Consider the following 20,000-nt stretch of genomic DNA (forward strand, 5'->3'; position numbering starts at 1 on the left):
CCACAGAGGTTAGTTATCACCTTCCCTCCTGCCACCTTTTTGTTACTATTTTTCTGTGTATCAGGTTTTGAATATTGATTTTATGATGATTGGTATTGCTACATTATGAAATATATTGCTTTGGGCGTTCTTGGCTTTATAACAATTTTTATTGTAATACTAAATCACAATGAGTTGCGTTTGCTACAAGTGGCCACCTTGACAGGATCTGCTAAATGTATATTATTGACTCGTTGCTTAATAACTTGAAACCTCGTCCTCTCAGTGTTTATTTTATTTTTATTTATTTATTTATTTACTTTACTTTTTTTTTTTTTTTTACACTGGTATTGTTCACGAGAACTAGTGTATGAAATTGCCGTCACACCCTGTAAAATCTTAATTGGTTGTATCTTAATGATCATATTAATTTTTTTGCCAATATTAACTCTTCATTTTGAAAGCCGAATAGCTTTTGTTTTATTGTAATTTTTAGTAGGACCTTTTTCCTTCAGTGTGCCCGAATTTACAGTCAAACCTTCCTTAGATTTAAAACCGATAATTAGCCTAGAAAAGATGACTGGATATATCTTGCCAGATATCATCACGTGCAGATTGTCTGGGATAACCAAAAGTGAAATTAAGATCTTATGCTGAATAACGTTTTTCCGAAGAGGCTCTTGATTTATGGAGGTCTAGTGCAGAAAAATGTCTCTGTATGCAGTTTTAGAATTCTGACGGTATTGGTAAGCAGGTATTGGCAATATATGCTGCTCAAGAGTGAGAGTTTGAGTTTGAGAAATTTAAGTTAGAGGAGAAGGTTGCTCTTGAAAATGAGGAATTGGATAAAGAGCTTGAAATCTCTAAGCTGAAGAACCAAAACCCTTCGCCTAACGTTTTGACTGAACCCCTCCCTTTTGATATGGGTAGTGTAAGTTGGGTATTACCGGAATTAGAAGAGTCAGATCCTGAAGTTTACTTAAGACAATTTGAGAAAACGGCAACTACTTTCGCATGGCTAGAGAATTTTGTACTATGATGATACAATTATTATTATTATTATTATTATTATTATTCAAAAGATGAAAACTATTCATATGGAACAAGCCCACAGGGGCCATTGAAATTCAAGCTTCCAAAGAATATGGTGTTCATTAGGAAGTAGTAAGAGGAGGTAAAAGGAAATACAGGAAGGAGAGGTACCACTTATTAAAAAAGAAAGAAAGTTAGCAAATAGGTAAACATGTACTAAACTACAAGGAGAATAGTATTAGGATAGTAATGTATTGCACCTTCGCTTGAACTGAGGTTCCAATTGCACGGCATCCTTAGGGAGGGTGTTCCACAGTCTAGCGGTGTGATGAATAAAGGATCTCTGGAACTGAGAAGTTCGGCAGTGAGGCACATTTACTGCATATTGGTGGTGCTGTTCAGCGAATCTGGTTGCACATGGCAGATAAAGGGGATCAGGGATCAATTGTGAATGTGAAAGGTCTCTGTTGAAATTGAACTTATGGAAAAGTGACAAACAAGAGACGATCCGTCGATGGTCCAAGTCATAACTAAACTACTACTATTGTGAAACAAATATACCACGACGGGCCACACTCTGTCTGAAAGAGGTAAACTATATTAACTAGAGAAGGGGCGCTTATTTATGCAAACCTTGCAATAGAGGAATCAGAAGATTATAAACTTATGAAAACCACCACTATGGTGGCTTATTAATCAACTGTTGAAGGTTATTATCAGCAATTCTGAAAGCTAAAAAAAACTCCTTGGTAAGACTTAAGTTGAGTTTGCAAATGGTAAATTAAGAGGTTTTGAGAGTTGGTCACAGCTATATTTACGTTATAGTTGATAAAATAGTGTTATTTTGAATTCCAATTGTTGCAGGATTGTTGAAATGACACAGCAACTTTTGCTGCATCCAGGTAACATTTTAAACGTAAAAATAGAACATGCAAAATATAATATACATTTTATGAATATTTTCATAAGAGGAAAAGTACATTCATTGGCAATATGATATAGATCAAAAGGGTGTTTAAAATAAACGTTCGAGGGTGCATGATATTGTTAAATATGAAACGGAAATCTGGTAGTATGTCTGAAATTATCCTAATTTTTTGTTAGCTAATTACCAAGAACAAATGGCCAAATTGTGAAAGTTCAGTTAAAATTTTTGTTCTAGAAAGCAATATATGTATGTATAGGTATGTATATATATATATATATTTATATATATATATATATATATATATATATATATATATATATATTATATATATATATGTGTGTGTGTGTGTGTGTGTGTGTGTGTGTATATATATATATATATATATATATATATATATAGTATATATATATATATATATATATAGTAAAAGAAACGATTGTATAGTTTCTTTGAGTGCTGCATATAATCAAGGAAAAGTTAAGTTTTTCTTTTTTAAACTCTCTTAACTTTAAGCTGAAACTGCGTAAGAGTCCAGTCACAATTGAATTATCATTTCTTATTAAGAGGAGGAAAAGAGAATAACTCTGGGAGCTTTGTATGAAAGTGAGAGAATTCAGAGTGGAAACAATTTCCAGGCATATTAGATTATCGTCCAATATCATCTTTAATATGAAGGAATACGTTGAATTTGAATAGGTCTTTTTACTTGAAAGTCAAATTTATCGGAAAGGAATATTTCCCACTTAATTTCATATCAATATTCAAGACGTGATTGTCATTATCTCGATGTTAAGCTTGAAAGATGCAAGAACAAATAATTTAAGATTCTTTGAGGACCTGCACAATGAGGAACGAAAGGGGTTATTGGAATCCAGCTTATAGGGGAACAGTTTCATGTCCTAGGGTATAGAGGAATTAGCATAATTGAACTTAGTCCCTGCAGACTGCCTCGATATTGGTCTGTATCAAACGAGAGAAAGAGAGGGAGAGTATACCGTTTACTTTCTCATTAATATTACTCTTTGCCCTTACTATAGAAATTCACGTTTCCTTTTGCGAATTATGATAATATCCGATGTTACCTAAATTGCTGCTTTATTTAATTCTTTGCTCCTTCCTTTTTCCAGGTCCTGCGTTGAGAATTGTACCGGGAAGTGCTGTTCTGTTGTATTCTTTACATCGCCAGCTCTTAGGATGATGGAAAGAGGTTAGTGTTGTTCAATTTCTTGTCCCAAGCTTCAAAAACTGATATAGAATCCATTCCTCGATATTTTTGTTAGAATTTATTTACATGTCACGACTTCGTATATCTGTGCCTTTAGTTTTCTGTAAAAGAAAACTATTGAGATGGCTATTTGTCTGTCCTGTCCGTCAGCACTTTTTCTGTGTCTGCCCGCAGATCTTAAAAGCTACCGAGACTAGAGGGCTGCAGATTGGTATGATCGTCCACCCTCTAACCATCAAGCATACCATATTGCAGTCCTCTACCCTCAGTAGTGTTTCTTTTATTAAAGGTTAAAGTTAGTCATGACCGTGCGTCTGCCACCGCTGTAGGTGCCAACAAAGGCCACCACCGGGCCGTGGCTGAAAGTTTCATGGGCCGAGGTTGAGAGTTTCATACAGCATTATATTAGTATAATGCTTTGAAATTTCTCAGAAGATTGTGTGTTTTCGAGGAATAAATGCTGTCACGTTTATTTGCATATAATCATTGTTATTATGACAAATCTGATTATATTGACCTCGTAATCATCATGTCTTAAATAATATTGTTCTTATTCCCGTATTTTATGGACAATGTGCAATGGTTAATAGTAATGTTTTTTTTATTTGATGTTAAGTCATACCACTGTTTCCGAATTACATGTAGTTACATAATTATGCTCCCTGTTCAACTCTGAGTGTACGTCTTGAAACCAATTCAAAACCAGTGGTCTCATAATTTTCAAAATCACTTTCCTTGTGACCAAAACTATTAAGTTTCCTGAGCTGACTTCTTTATTTTATCATATGTCAGTTTATGCTATGCAATCTGTATCTATATGTTTGAGGAAATGTCTGCCTTCTAACCTCTTTCAGCTTTCTTTTCCATAAGGTAAAATGATTGTGTACGGCTTTACACAGTATAAGTGTTCAGTATAAATAATCCAGGTTTATCCGTAGCGTTAATGAAGTCTTTAGTCCATTGCTTGATGTTATTAGATTTTGCAAAAGGTTTTCTCGTAGTTTAAGACATTTTCCAGAGATCCTAACTGATTCGGTTGTGATAGTTCAGGGATGAGATCTCATCGTATCCTTTGTGGCAGTGTTAAAGTTCTCTTTAATACTGATGATTTTGATTAGTCTGCATGGAGTAGGAATAAGATTTGAAATACATAAATGGACTTTGTATAACTTCCTTCAGGTATTCTTTCTAAGACTAGACCGCGATTTTAACTCCTTTCAGGGACTATTCCTACTATTCCAACACTTCAAACAAAATGTATCTGAAGGCTTTGTGCATAAATGATTCAAGATGCCCTAATTACTCTGTGAAACACGCTGGGATATTTTATGTCTAAACACAAGGGAAATGTTTTTCATAAGAGAATTTACTTCCTTTCTCCTTTCACTTTTATAGTCAAAGTAACATGGAGAAAAACTTCAAAGAACATTCTCAGCTTGCCTTATTTTAGTGGTTTTCAAACCATAAAATTATTGTTAAAATCTTTTAAGGTCAACCTCGTTTTTTCTCATGATAACACACTAAAGGAATACTAATAAAAAAATATAAAGCAACAACATAATATATAAAATTACATGTCCGGATTGCCCTTCGTTTTATATCAGCCAATCTAGCAAGGATTAAGAAGTAAGAATTGAATAGCAAAAGTATTCTGTCAAAACTGAGTTAACATCAAATGCAATATTCATTAACTCAAGTGAAAATGGTCATAGGATAAACTGGAATGGCAGCTCTGTAATTGCAAGATCAGAAGATGTCTTGTTTCGAAATCTTTAAGAATCTGCTCTTTATGGCACTTACTTACAAATGTATTGTTAATATTAGCTCTGGCTTGTATTACCTTGACATTTGTATAAGTAGCATGTTTAAGAATGATCTTAAAGATAAAATCACAGACTTAATTACAAATTAGTTACTTCATAGATACTCTCTTAATTGTCTTTTCCCTGCTTCTGAGCAGTTGGACTTGACCTTTTGTCAACCTCTTAAATTGTACCCCTGTTTTGGGAAGATAACTAATTTTCCAGGTTGGTTGGATTCTAGGTACATATTTTCTTTTATAATCGTTACCTTTCATTTATCCGACCTTGTAAAGTTATCTTCATATAAATGTCAGACTGCTCAGTAAAGGACATTGAATCGAAAGGCCTCGCATTACTTCTTCGTTTCACTTCCCTTCATGGTTTTTGCCTTTATTTACATATACACCACTATCCAAACATTCGAGATTCTGTTATACTAACACATATTATATATATATATATATATATATATATATATATATATATATATATATATATATATTACATACACACACACACATGCGCGCGCACTTGGAAAAAATGGGGAGACAAAGAAATGAAAATTATGTTTGTATAGAATCCAAGGGAGAGCAGGTCAATTGATGCAATGGAAAGATGAAGAGCGATCGGTAGTATATCTGATTAATATCTGATTGACACGAAATTTGGGATGGAATTATGATATGTGTCATTAAGAAAAAATGCGTTTGACGAGGAAGTGAGAAGAGAATACAAATTCAACATGGATGAATTTTATGTCATGATTGACGACAGTGGTGGTGGGAGAAGATGAGGAAGGCCTTGAAATATATGTGGACACTGTACAAATATGAATTGTTTTGTTTGAGCTATAGTAGGGTATTAACAAGGAATAACATTGGTTGATTGAAAGGTATATGAAGGAAAAAAGGAGACTATATCCTTGACAAAACAAAGTCCATGTGAAACTGTGCAGAAGTGTGAATATTGTATTTCAGGAGGAAATGAAAGAGGTAACTGAACAAATGATAAAAAAATAGAAGGATGAAGAAGACCAAGAATAGGGAAAATAAGGAACTATTCTTCTTCTTCTATCTCTTCAAGCTTGTCCCTATTTGGGGTCGCTGTTCTGCAGGGAAGTAAATGGATACAGAAAAGTTATTGAACAGTGGGATCTCAGAATATAAAGTGCTCACGAAGAAATTCTGTTGAAGTGAATGCATTCCTGGTTCTCTAGAGTAAGTATGTTGCAGATGTGTTGAATGTAGAAAAGGAAAGAGACGTAGAATTAAATGATATAGTGGTGAAAAAAGTTAGTGGAAGTTTCAGAATGCTTGTGGAAGGGATTGTTGGTAATGTCAGGAGGAATGTTAAGATATTGAAAATGTAAAGAGCATGCTTTGATGGGATTATAAGTGAGATACTATAGTACATTGTAATGTGTGTGACTCAGGGTTGACCAGGGTTTATATGTTATGTCGGGCTTAGAGAAGGTTCATATTAGATGGATGAATGAAATAATTTACCTTTATGTTATGTCACTGGTGTTAGAAGCAACTAAAGAATTGTAGCAGATTAACATTATAAATGTATCCTAGTGAATGTGATTAGTTTTATTTATTGTGAAAGCAAGACAGATAACATAGGGATTGAAACAGAAAGAAGCGTAGATATATTTGAGGAAGAGGATGTGTGGATTAAGTGAGCATTTTAATGCATATATGTAAGAAGATTAGAAGTAATGTGGGAAAGTTGTTTTATGGGCCACATATATAGACCTGAATGAAAGGTTTAGATCAAATTGTTAGATTGGCATTGGAAAAGGTGTTGGAAACCTAAGGTAAATTTGATTAGTTGACAGTAAATAGTGGAAAGTTTTATGATGGAAGTGAAGCATGTTGGTGTGAGAAAAAGATTTGTTGTCTCCATGGCTGCCAATTACTTTTTTGGATGGAAAGATGCAAAAAGTCGAGGAAGGATAGTAGATGTAAAGGGATTTTTTGGGAAAGGAAAATTATTATCCATGAATATATTATGGGGTGGTTGAAGTATATAGCTAATAAAAGAGCAACACCGTATTTTAACTCGTATGTACCCGAAAAATTAACATTCATTGGAATCTGGTCATGGTAACACTGTAGAATGTACTGCCAAAGTCAGGGGATGAGAGAAAAATGGTAGAGGAAAGACACGAGAGAGAATAACAAAGGAATGTTTATGAGAGAGGCGTGAAAGGGAAACAAACGGACGCAACGAGAGAGAGAGAGAGAGAGAGAGAGAGAGAGAGAGAGAGAGAGAGAGAGAGAGAGAGATAGCAAATGACTGAAATTTCTGGAGGGAGTTAGAGAATTGGCTTAATAGCTGGTTCTCAATGTTCTCCCGCCAGAAATTTCAAGAGCTACTGTAACTTTACTCTCCCCTGCCAGCAAGATCTCTTTCTTTTCATATAAAAAGCAATATATGGAAAGTTTGTAATTGGATAGCATGAATGAAGTTGCAAAATTAGGAATAGAAAGAAATTTTATGAGTTCTGCCCGAACCAGGATGGTAGTTTTTACTATTTTTTTCACGACTTACCGACTTTTATCAGTGATAGACAAATTTATGAAGAAAAAGACGTAACTGAAACGTATGTTAGTGAATGGTAGCATGAACCAAGATCTAGATAAAGATCTAGATCTTGGTATGAACAAGATGTAAATACGGAATAGTAACCATCCTAAGCAATGTCTGAGTCTGTAGTACTGTTGCCTATGGTATATGCTCACAGTTGTAAAATGTCTACGTATAACAATGGGTTTTTAAGAAAATATGCGGTTGAAGCTATTGACATATTGACAATAGTTTCACACATTTTGAAGGATACTTGCGTAATATTCACAAATATTAAGTCGATGAGAATCACTTATGAAATTCCAATTTCCTTGGGTGTAAGTTATTCCGGAAGTACTATATTGAATTGGATATTAAATGATATTTGGGATATATAGAAATTATAGATATATGTATATATTTATATATTGTATATAACTAGAATTTTGAGATCTGAGTTCTCATGAGTAATCTGTTGGTCACATCAGTCAAACAGTCGCAGTTTTTTTCATAGCCTCTCCTCTATTAATCGTTAGTATTACCTTGGGCATAGGCAGCTGTAACTTACTTGTGTTTTGTGCAACCTTGCATGTCTGTTCAATTTTATTGCAGTGAAAAGAAACTCCAAAATATTTCGGTTTACAGTTTATGCTACATTTCTCCTTTTTGATGCAGTAATATTTCTGTATTATACGCTTGTTAAATATGAAGCAGTAATATTTCTGTAATATACGCTTATTAAACATATGTATAAGTAATACATGATACGCTTTGAGTTTTTATGTAAGTTTTTGAAAATCATTTGGAAATGTGCATCGGAATGGATTTGGGATATTATCAGTTCTCCGTAGCCGCTATTAATCAAACGAACCTACAGTGGCTGAAAGACATAAATCTTTCTCCAGAATTTTATGGATGGCCTGTCGACGCATTAATCGGATGCAAATTAGTCTCAATCTCTTTTATGGAAAAATTAAGGTCATTTCATTCTCTCATTTCCTAATTAGTCGATCCGTCATTATCCGAGAATGCAGAATGCTGAGAGGAATCCCTCGAATGTCTTTTTTTTTTCCGTCATCATTATCATCACAAAATTTTCATGTAATATCTAATGTGAGCTACCCTCGATAATTTTCAGTCTGTATCAATGTATTCAGTCGATATTGTGACCAAAGTTTGATTTGTAAAGTTTGGACTTTTTTTTATTTATTTGCGCAAGTTTGGTCAGTAAATTATCGTATAATAATAGCTAGATGTCTTAAAACTTTTCAAGGTTCATAACAGATGAGTGGATGTGATTTTACTGGTTTTGATGATAAAGTTCAGTGAAGAATTTCACTTTCTTATTAAAGTGTGATCCCTTATCATTTAGGCAAGTTGCATATAAGGGTAATAGACATTACTTTTAAAATTCTGTACGTTCAGCTTATTAAAGTCGTCATCACACTACTGGCATGATTTGGCATGATTTTTATTGGCAGATATTGTATTGAATTTTTAATTTCAAAATAATTTTTTTTGTGGTAGTCAAAACGGGTTGCATTTTGTTATATCATAATAAATGAACTTCCTAAATTTCAAGTATGAATTTGTCCGAGTGTACTTGTTTGTTTGGATAGAATTCTTAAGTTTTCTTTTTTGTTTTTGCAATAATTATGAGATTTGGGGGGGGGGGGGCGCCTGTGGCGAAAGCTCCTTGATAGTGGTAGTAGGGTAAGGTGGTGTTAAGAAGCAACCCCCGCCCTTTAAGGAAGAATATATTCTGGGAGCCTTTGTTTTTGTAGTAGGATTTGGATAAAGTTTCATCGAAAATTCATATTACGCCCAATCATCGATGTGTACCACAGCAAATATCATACCTTGAACTCTATGGAAATGGATCTTCTTGTCCCAGATGTTGGGTAACGCGCCGTGGGTAAGATTTTTACCCGCATTACACACTTTACAAGAAAAATAATAAACATAAAGGTAACCGGATCGTTCCCTTTTATATCAGTGCATTCCCTTCTTTTATTTATTGTTTATTTGCACAAAAACATTAATGTGACGGTATACGTTCCTTCTTGGGTAAAAATGGAACGAAAAATTTCTTTTTTCTTATATTATTATGAATCGTGTTATGGGTTAAAAATACATGTGCTGAATTTTTTACGGTCAGCAAAGTTACATGATGAACACGTAAATTAGAAATCAGGCTCACAGTTATGACTGTATTTAACGTTCGATTCCTGGTGTGCGTTCTACGTGGGCCTAGTTTTGGCAAGACATGCATTCAATCCATTTTATGGTTAAAGTTAGCTGTGGTCGTACGTCTGAAACCGCTGTAGGTTGCAACAACACAGGCCACCACCGGGCAGAAACTGAAAATTATCATGGGCCAAGGCTCGCACAGCATTATACGCTGTATAGAAAACTCGTCTTCCGCACATTTTTTGCTCGGGTAACGTTTTTTTTACTTTTTTTCTTTTTTACTTGTATACTTGTTTGGTTTGATATTGATGAGTGTAGTATTGTTTCAGTACCGTCTGGGAGAGCAAAAATTGATTTCGTTTGCAAAATATTTTGCGAAAAAACTTCACACAGCTAACTGGACAGGGTCCAGATTTGATTTGATTTAAGAACGAGTGATATAGACGCAGGTATTGTTTAGATAACATGCAAACATGTTTGCGTCCGGGAGAGGGAAGAGAGGCTTGTAAACGTCGAGTTCATCGAACTATCGATGAGCCCACATACCAGGCATTTCAGCTTTGGGAAGAAAAATAGATCCACAACGCGGAGTTGAGATTGAATGCATTTTCGTGTTGCGGGAAATTTCCCAAAACGACTCAATAGTTTGCGGTTGTTAGCGAGTATAATTTGTAAGGTAACCTATGCCTGCGGATTCCCAAAAAGGAAAGGCCCATTAGACCGCTTCTGCTCGAAAAAAGTTGAACATATGAAAAGAGTTCGCAATTGTTCTGGTCTGTTAAACAAAAGTATAGTTTTGTGTTGGGAGTGGGAGCTGACATATTTGGTTCTCTCTGCTCAGCAAGTAGATCCTATTCAAATTAAAAGCCTAAAGGTGATAGATAGCAGGTTGTTAGTAAGGCAAACAGGGGAAATTTGCAAAAAGAGGTAAAATAAATTCGCGCAAGGTATGTATTGTTTGTTCGGTAAATAAGCTGGATATTGGTAGCTGAATAATTCATTATGCTGTGCAGCAACAAGAAAGATGACTGAATGAAAAATGATGTGTTTATATAGATTAATTGGTATGGCACCGACGAGAAAAATAAGTAAATGCAACTCGAAGAGTAGTGTAATAAACACAGATCGTGTAAGGCAGAAGTACACTAAAGTAGAGTAAAGCGGATTAAGGGTGGAACCGAGTATCTGGCTTAGAGATTAAGCGAGGAGTGGAATGGAGTTTGTAGGAGAAAGTATGACAAATGGGCCGGGACACCAATATTTATCATGATAAAACGTCTCTACATCCTTCTGCCACCTGAGCCCTGTGTATGTGTGGGTGGGTATGTGTGTACCTTTTAGCGTTATATTTTCTATGGAAATTACAGTATTATCATTCTTAAAATGTTAAGTTTTCTTTAATAATATCGAGACCTTGTTTTATTAGTAGGCTGGTGCATTCTATACTACACTTAATGGTGACCCGGGATTAGGACGTTTGCATATATATATATATATAATATATATATATATATATATATATATATATATATATATATATATATATATATATATATGTGTGTGTGTGTGTGTGTGTGTGTGTGTGTGTGTATGTATATATATAGATATATACATATATATTCATTTATATATATGTGTCTATATATATATATGTATATATATATATATATATATATATATATATATATATATATATATATATATATATATATATATATATATATATATATATATATATATATATATATATATATATGTGTGTGTGTGTGTGTGTGAAATTGTGATAGCCACAATGCCCTCTTAACTTATTAAATTCTTTGCTCATTTTTGGATACGCTTGTCACTACAGTGTTGATAATTATTTATGGTGTTGGGTGAACTGGTATCATTACTAGTATAAAAAAACTGAAAATCTGTATGATCACTGGTTCATGGAAGGATACAAGATTCATTTTGTAAGATATTCTAAAGTATCACACGAGCTGATTCATGAGCCTTACCCAGTTTCAAGGTTACTGTCAATTCACGAAGCTGCTAAAACGAAACTGTGCCAAGTAGCAAAAGTTAATGGTTGTCTAAGTGAGAGTGGCCCTTTTTTTCTTTCATCTTCCCTAGCTGATGGTCCCTTTCCCGGATCATTTACTTTCCACTTCAAATTGCATAAAAGTTGAATTTTCTGTTTTCCCTTCGAGTCCTGGGACTTCATTCTAAACTTAAACCGCTGGTGTGAAATTTATTGGAAAACTTTTAATTCCCTGAAGCCGAGGATTTAATGAAGCTTGGCAACTCCACCACACACGCTCCAAGACGATCATGATTTTTTTCTTGACAAAGTTAGGCTTTAAGGTATTTTTCACTGTATCGTCCATAGCACATATCTAACTGATAGATTTATTTTTTTCAAAGTTTTGGTATACAATTAGTTTCCCACACCAGGAATTGGGAATGTTCCGTCAATTGTTATGAAAACTTTTTTAAATAAAGGCAAATGATTTCATACTGATGAATTTAGTACTGAATATATTTATATAAATATCTTCTACAACTACCATATAATAAAAATTGAAGAATATATTTCATTTACCAAATACATTTTTTTTACGCTTCAGACGCAATAAATGAGAACACTTTAAAAATCCACAATAGAGTCGCCATTTTGTAGCTATAACTCAAAAACCGACACGGGATGTTTTTGGCCTATAAATCGGTAAAGATAAAAACAGAGCATCACTACGTATTCCGAAAATCTTAGTTCGTTAGTCTAAATTCTGAGGTTGAAACTTCATTGGCCTACATAGGGGCCCTGCATCGATTCCAGCCTTGGAATTTTCAGAGCTCCCAGTCAGCTGCTTCTGTTGTATATAGCTAATATTTTCACCTACATTTTCCTCATATTTTGATTACTTCAGTACCCACGGTCTAAATCACTATTCTTTAATTATCTATCATCACTTAAGCTTCATACATAGATTGCTCAGATGAACCTCCATTCAGTCTGTTCACCGTTGCCTTAATTATCACTTACCTTTATAACGTTCTTAAACTAAAAAAAAATTAATAAGCTTTTCCTCACCTTTTCCTTTCCAAGTATGGCTATGAACATTCTTGGTCCCAACAAGCAGTCCCATTTAAGGACCCATTTTCATAATTTACCGTGGATATTCCATATAACTGCTAACTACATTGTATCTTTCTCTTTCGCCTACGGCATCCAAACCAAATAGATATTATATGCTCAGAAACTTTCTCATTCATTCCTATTTTTTTCCGAGGATTAGCAAAAAAAAAATCTACTGATGGTTTGCTCATTTCATTAACATAACTCGTTTAAAGTTAGAATACTGGGTTTTAGGAAATGGGCGCATTTCCGCTAATTTGATTGATTTTCTTGGTGAAAATGAAACTGGAAGCTTTTGATCCTGTATGAATGTGGTTCAAATAAATTTATTCTAATTCTAATGCAAATTATAAGTTGCTATTTATTCTCCCCGGTATTGCACATCTTATGTCTATGACTAACGTATTTTTATGCAGCTAAAGCCCGGTAAGGTACTGCTGATAAAATTTTGACTTAATCAGGTATAAGTGTTTCTGTAGGCATTATGACTTCAGCAAGCACGTGTTCCCTTTTACATGACCTTTTTCGTAAGAATCAAGTAGTTTTTGTAAGAACGATTAATGCATAGCTTATGATATATAAGAAGACTTGAAAAGTGTTGCCGATATGAGTTAGGAGCAGCATTTGAGGTGTACCTTACTTCACTTTTTCCCATATAAACTGCTGGAAGCCAAACGTTCCTTCATTAGAAACAGAAACTTACTTTTTAATTTCCATTAATCTCGAACTTATATAATGATTATGTACTGCAAAATAAATTTAAATTGGAACGTTATCCATGGAAGCTGTTTCTGATATTTGCATTATTTTTCTTTCTGACAGATTGGAAAGTTATTGAGGTGCACACAAACCACCAAAGTAGAGACGCAAATTTTCTTGCAAATATAGATGTAGTTTCCTGAGGACGAACTGGCATAAGGATATGTGAGCGGAAAGTTTTAGCCTACGCATAATCCCATTGATTTCCCAAATGCGCCCGAAAAACATCACCAAATTTAGCGTGGTTGTTTGCCCAATATCATTGTTCAAATATTGAAACAGAAGGAATGCGACTTGCAATGCCATTTTTACTTTAGGAAAGATGTTGATATTATGTCTCCCATTTCCGCTCGCGGAGTTGTTCTGCAGTCTTCTTGTTGATAAAAGGACGCCCCCCCCCTTTTTTTTTTCCTAGTTAGTGTAAACAGTGTTTTTTTCGTGTTTGGAATGGTTCGCCAAATTCTTATGTTTATGTTACATTTCTTTGTGAGAAATGCACATTTTTGAGATTTGTACTGATCTCACTAGGTTTATTATTATTATTATTGGGACTTGAAAAAAATAGGCAAAAGTCTTGTACCTAGAGTTAATATTTCCTCGTAAATATCAAAAGCATATTTAATTTTTCAAAGTCTTCTGGCAAGGGCTTAGAACAAATACGTCCGTAGTTCATCATATATATATATATATATATATATATATATATATATATATATATATATATATATATATATATATATTTGTTAAGCATACCTTCACTTTCATGGCTTGTAAGGTAATACAATACTTTGGTACATCAAATTTTGATATTATAATGTTTTATTAAGACGTAAATTCTTTGAATAATTGTTCCTTTATTCTTATTTATATATCAAGTCCTTTTGACTGTATATATTAATTGGGTGACTTTTAGTATTTTCAAGTAACCGTCGTGCAAAATAGTCCGTTCCCTCCGCTGAGCCAGAGAGTGAACACGAATCCGCGACTATGAAACCCCGAAGCAGTTGAACAAGTAACTAATTAAGCACCAACAAATGCCACACCGTCATGGCAAGGAAGGTTGAGTGGGAAGCAGTTATTTTTCGTGAGCGTAGAGCATAGTCCGCATAATCTAATATCGTTAAGTAAGATAGTGATCGTATAGTTTTTGTTGACATACTTCGAGTGCAAAATATGCAGTTAAGATATATGCAAAAAAAAAAAAAAATAAATAAAAGTTGAGAATAAAAGTGCTTAGGTAGTCGTTAGTATGAATTAGTATTTCCTATAGATTATCGTATCTTGTCAACACACATGACTGTCCGCAAGATCGATACAAAGCTTTCACCAACAGTGTTAACGGTGGTTCACTTACAAATTACGGCTATATGTAATTTTCTTGAAATACTAACACAATATGAAATATTAAGATACTTTTACCAGTGTAACAAGTTCATATTTATTAGAAAGATAGAAAGATAGAAGCAGAGAAAAAATAATAATAATAGGACAAAGATAAAAACAAAAAAGAATTATGAGAGAGAGAGCGGGGAAAGTTATAATTTTCCCGCTGTATCTGCGCCTATGACATCACATCAAGCAAAGTTCGTTGAGCAAAACCCGGCTGGAGATTTTAGCTCAACTAATTTCATCATAATCTATTTCTTCTACTTTCTGTAACTCCTTTCAATATTCCAGCCTTAGTGTCTCAACTGTTGCGCTCTTCTTCTGTCTCTACTTTATTGTCTTAGTCTATTTTCCTTTCTTTCTGGGAATGAAGCATATTTTTTGCAATTCCCTTTCTTATTTCACAGTAACAACTAAAGTAGTAATATTTACAAAGCCTTCTGTATTCAGAATTGAAGGCTTATTTTAGTTTGACTAAAAGTTAAACTAATAAAATCTTCACATATTTCCAACAGTATGGTGGCAGATAATTTTGAACCAATATCACATTTGTTTTATCCATACAGTTTGACATTGTCAGTTTCATTAAATATTATAGGTTGCTGTTCACTTTAAACCTTTGGCTTGTGCATGATCTTCCAAAACATAAGCATTAGTTGGAAATCAAGGAAAAGGAACATAGCTAAAAAAAACATGATCTAGTGTTAATATTTTATTATTAATTTTTAGTATAATGATAAGCAATATTAGTAAGATGTCCAACCTCCATCTGCGTCAGTGACCTCACGCAGGCGATTAGGTATGGAATCTACAGGAATCTACAAGATTCATACACAGGTAGGGACGTCGACAGACGCTCTCCCACGTCACTAGCTTTAGCGTCTACTGCCTGGCGGGTACGCTGTTCCCTAACACCCCACTCCCAAACCATTACAGCTCAAAGGTGTTCGATTGGGTTTAAGTCACATCTTTTCGATGGCCAATCCAGAACTTCAATTTCAGGAGGAACCTATAGTCAGTCCCTCGCCACGTGGCTATTGTGGATGGGACTCGGTCATGCACCAACTTTATCATACCAGGAGCAAGAACACTTGCTCAAGGATTTCGACGTCTATCTCTCCTGTGAAGCGTTCCATCGGTTGTGACAAGCTCGCCAGGACCATTATGCCCACGTCCATCCCCAGAATGATACTGCCGCTCTGTTACTTACTGATCGGTGATGGATGTTATTCTCCTGATAGCGTGTGTTAGGCCACCACCAGTAATGTATAACTCGGGCTGTGAATGACTGAAACACCTTCTTCTCATCAGTGAAGATGACATCTCTATAATAATTTTCGTCATGCAGAAGGCATATCAGAGCAAACCCAAGGCGACATTCTTTGTGAGCAGGAGCGAGCCATCCTTTGTATACTGGGTTATGACAGTGAATCCCATCTTAATGGATTCTGCATCTCAAGGTCATGGGATGGGAGTTTAACCCCATATGTCTAGTATGATGTCCCGATGTCCTCATAGGCTGCATTTCACCAGCTGCTACAATCAAGGCATGGTTGCAAGTGGCCTCCCAATTCAAGGCTTCGTTTTCACAGCCCTCCCCCTCCCACCGGCGGATCCACTTCCTTACCATTTTAGCGATTCTCCCAATTCGATGAGCATTGTTTGCCACTGATGGTCCACTCTCCCATAATCTGATTATTCTCCCTTGTTCAGCAATCACCTCTGGTGAATTTGCGCGTCCCTTGGCCATAGCGTTATGGTGGAGCAATTTATATATATCTCTACTACAAGTCTTTATACCCAAATTTGTCAAATATTAATAGGCTATACTGGAATAAGAGCTTATATAACGGTAGAGTCAGACAGAAAGAAATTATTATGTTTTTGCAGCAACAGATGAACACTTAAAGAGGTGGCTAAAATGGAGACTTCTTCACATTCCTCACTTTCTATGAGATATTGCCTACCTTAGGCCAAATTTCAATAATCCATTCTAGTGCACAAACTATGAAATAACCTCGCTCTTATTTTGTACTCTTATGTATCAGATAATTCAAACAAAGCAACGATTCATTTCGATAAAAAATTAAATGTTTATGAATCGAACTGCAAGATTACATCCAAAATATAGGAATATGTAAGGAGAAACTCTGTTGTACCAACAGGAAAAATATACTCTGTAAAAGCATACGACATAAAAGATTTCAACAAAGATTATGCGACAAATGTCAATGATAATATAAGTATCTACAGGGATACTGTGTACTAAATTGATCATTTCCACTTTTCCATTTACTATATAAAAATATTGAATACATTTTAAAAGAGGATACCCACATCTAATTTTTACCAGTCGTGTTCACCTAAATAACTAACCATTTAGTATTTCATTTACCAAATATTTCTCATGATATAACTACCATTCTTAAAGGACAAATGGTATAGATATCATTGCTCAGCAGAATCCATATACCTCAATAAAGCATTAATAAGGAAGGGATCAAGGTGCAACCTTCATACGCAAAGGAAAGGTCTTATAGTTGTTTAAGGCTCTCTAAACATTTTAATGTTTATATGTGCTAGCCAATCAATGATCAATCATTATTAACAATGAAAATCCCTTCACACAATACAAGTTTGCTATGATCGCTATTGAAAGGAAGGAATAATGGTAAAGAACTCTGTAAATATGACGTTACGATTCCTTATGTCGATGACAGGCTCTTTTCTACAACGTTTTCAGGGTATCAGTAGCAGTAGATGGTAGGGTGCGGAATAAGTCACTGGCATTTGTGCGTGTCCAAAGTTACCTTCTATTAAAAGTATACCTCTTACCACAGGTATGGGTAGCGTCATCCTTAAACCTTTGGTATAGGCTGTTATGTTAATTTAAATTGCCCACACCATAATATCGTTTGTGGATTAGTAGCTTTCATGGCCATGACATTCTACATTAACAATAATCACAATTGAATAGGTAAAAGATTATTCAATCCGGTGCGCATCTGCGTTACTGGAACCTCACGCCGCCAAACAATACATAATGAAAGAATCATTCGCAAGTTACGTCTATATGGCTACCACTTCCCAAGAAACTCTCTCTCTCTCTCTCTCTCTCTCTCTCTCTCTCTCTCTCTCTCTCTCTCTCTCTCTCTCTCTCCTATCAATTCTTTCTGTCTCTATGTATGTGCTATTATTAATATTTTTGCTGTGGTGCTTTCTTTCTAGTAGTGTGCAATTGGTATGGAGTAATTAGTGAGTATATTATGAGTAGCAGTAGTACCAACGAATATAGTGAAAGGAACGAGAAATTTGGGGCTGACCTCGACAATAGGCCTGGATGTTCTTGCTGAGCTTGTAGGTACCAGATTCTCAAACAATAATTGTGGTAGATGGTGTTTGTATGATTCCTTGGCACACCTCTGCATTGTTACCCGTCTTTGTTGAACATATGAGAGGTGATGGCCTCCCTTGAGATGTTAAAGAAGGCTTGTCATTGCCTGCTGCCTCCACATGTGAGGGATTCGAGACACGATGAGCAAGTCTTCTGCATACCATTTAAAGAAAAGAGTATGGTTTAAGGTATTAAGATCATGAAAATACTTGGTGAATTTCGGATATGTTTGACAAAATTGTTAAACAGGTATTGTGAAAAACTACAAATGGGGAATGAGCATAAGAATATGAATGCAGATAGGAACATGCAGAAGAATGTGAAATAAAAAGTGAAAAGACATGTGTCCTTTGCCCTTTGCCGTATTTATTTCTGTTGATAGAATTTATTTCTCGTTGTGGTTCGGATCCCACAATAAGTTGTAGGCCCCGTTGCTAATCAGCCAATTAGTTCCTAAACACGTAAAAATATCTAATGCTTTGGGCCAGCCCTGAGAGAGCTGTTAATCAGCTCAGTTGTCTGATTAAACTTTTTTTTTTTTTTTTTTTTTTTTTTTTTTTTTTGTCACAGTTGGGGACACTGCATCATTTTTCCGTACTGCCTGTATATGTTATTGGCCAACCTTTCCTTTTTTTATCAAGTTCTTTCTTTTGTTGACAGTCAAGAGTGAAAAAGATTGTTGTTATTAATTAGCTTTAATGAAGTTATGGGACGCATTTTTACAGATATATCGACGATCTCTTAAGATCGCCGTAAGCCGGGGGTACCGCTTTCCAGTACAGTGAATTTCATTTTATCCCATAGGAATGGCTATGAATATAATTTACATAAGTTTTCCATGAAGCTGAATTCTAGTTTGAGGTGACAAGGAAAATGGGATTTAGCTGTATTACTAACTAATTTTATAATAAACTATAATTAAATAGCTTCTACAGCGAGTGATTAAGGCAGTGATAAAATACAGTTCAAATCTTCTATTCTCATTGGAAGGACCACTAATACTAACTGAAAGATCTCATACAACTGATTTTACATTACACTTCCCACAGACTAACTGAAATGCAAAAATGAGCTGCAGTTTTTATGACACAAAAGCAAATGACTTCTCAGTCAGAACTACAGTGCATTTTATGATTATCATGCATTGCCAGGATTGAGGATAATCCAAGAATTTATTTTGGCACTTCACTTAAACTAAGCAATACATATAATATTAACATAAACTTAAATTAATGCATAATACTGAACGTATGGCATTTTACCATGGGGCACTATGTCTTCAATAATCTGTAGGGGAGTTTGTTTTACCCGTCTATGTCTTCAATAATCTGTAGGGGAGTTTGATTTACCCGCCTATGTCTTAAATAATCTGTAGGGGAGTTTATTTTACCCGTCACCACTGATTAAAATAATTATGCTAGTTTCCTCTATAACAGCAATACAGCTTACTAGAATTTAATTTTAGAATGAAGGCGAACACTGTTGCAGATACGAGAATTTACACTTTAAAATGTGATATACACAGAACTACTTTCAATCCCGACATGTGGCAACTCATAGTATTCAACTGATACACAGTTCACACAATTCCCACTGAATATCTCGTATAAAATCTC

General features: G+C 34.8%; 1 protein-coding gene across 1 annotated transcript in view; it reads left to right on the forward strand.

The window, feature by feature from the left end:
• Positions 1 to 20,000, forward strand: part of LOC135198034 (uncharacterized) — a 560,205-nt gene that overhangs the window by 288,754 nt on the left and 251,451 nt on the right. The window contains exon 4 of the mRNA XM_064225396.1: positions 3,067 to 3,146. Within this exon, the coding sequence (XP_064081466.1) occupies positions 3,067 to 3,146 (80 nt within the window). The remainder of the gene's footprint in view (positions 1 to 3,066; positions 3,147 to 20,000) is intronic.

Source organism: Macrobrachium nipponense, chromosome 21 (assembly GCF_015104395.2).
Source record: "Macrobrachium nipponense isolate FS-2020 chromosome 21, ASM1510439v2, whole genome shotgun sequence".
Lineage (NCBI taxonomy): Eukaryota > Metazoa > Arthropoda > Malacostraca > Decapoda > Palaemonidae > Macrobrachium > Macrobrachium nipponense.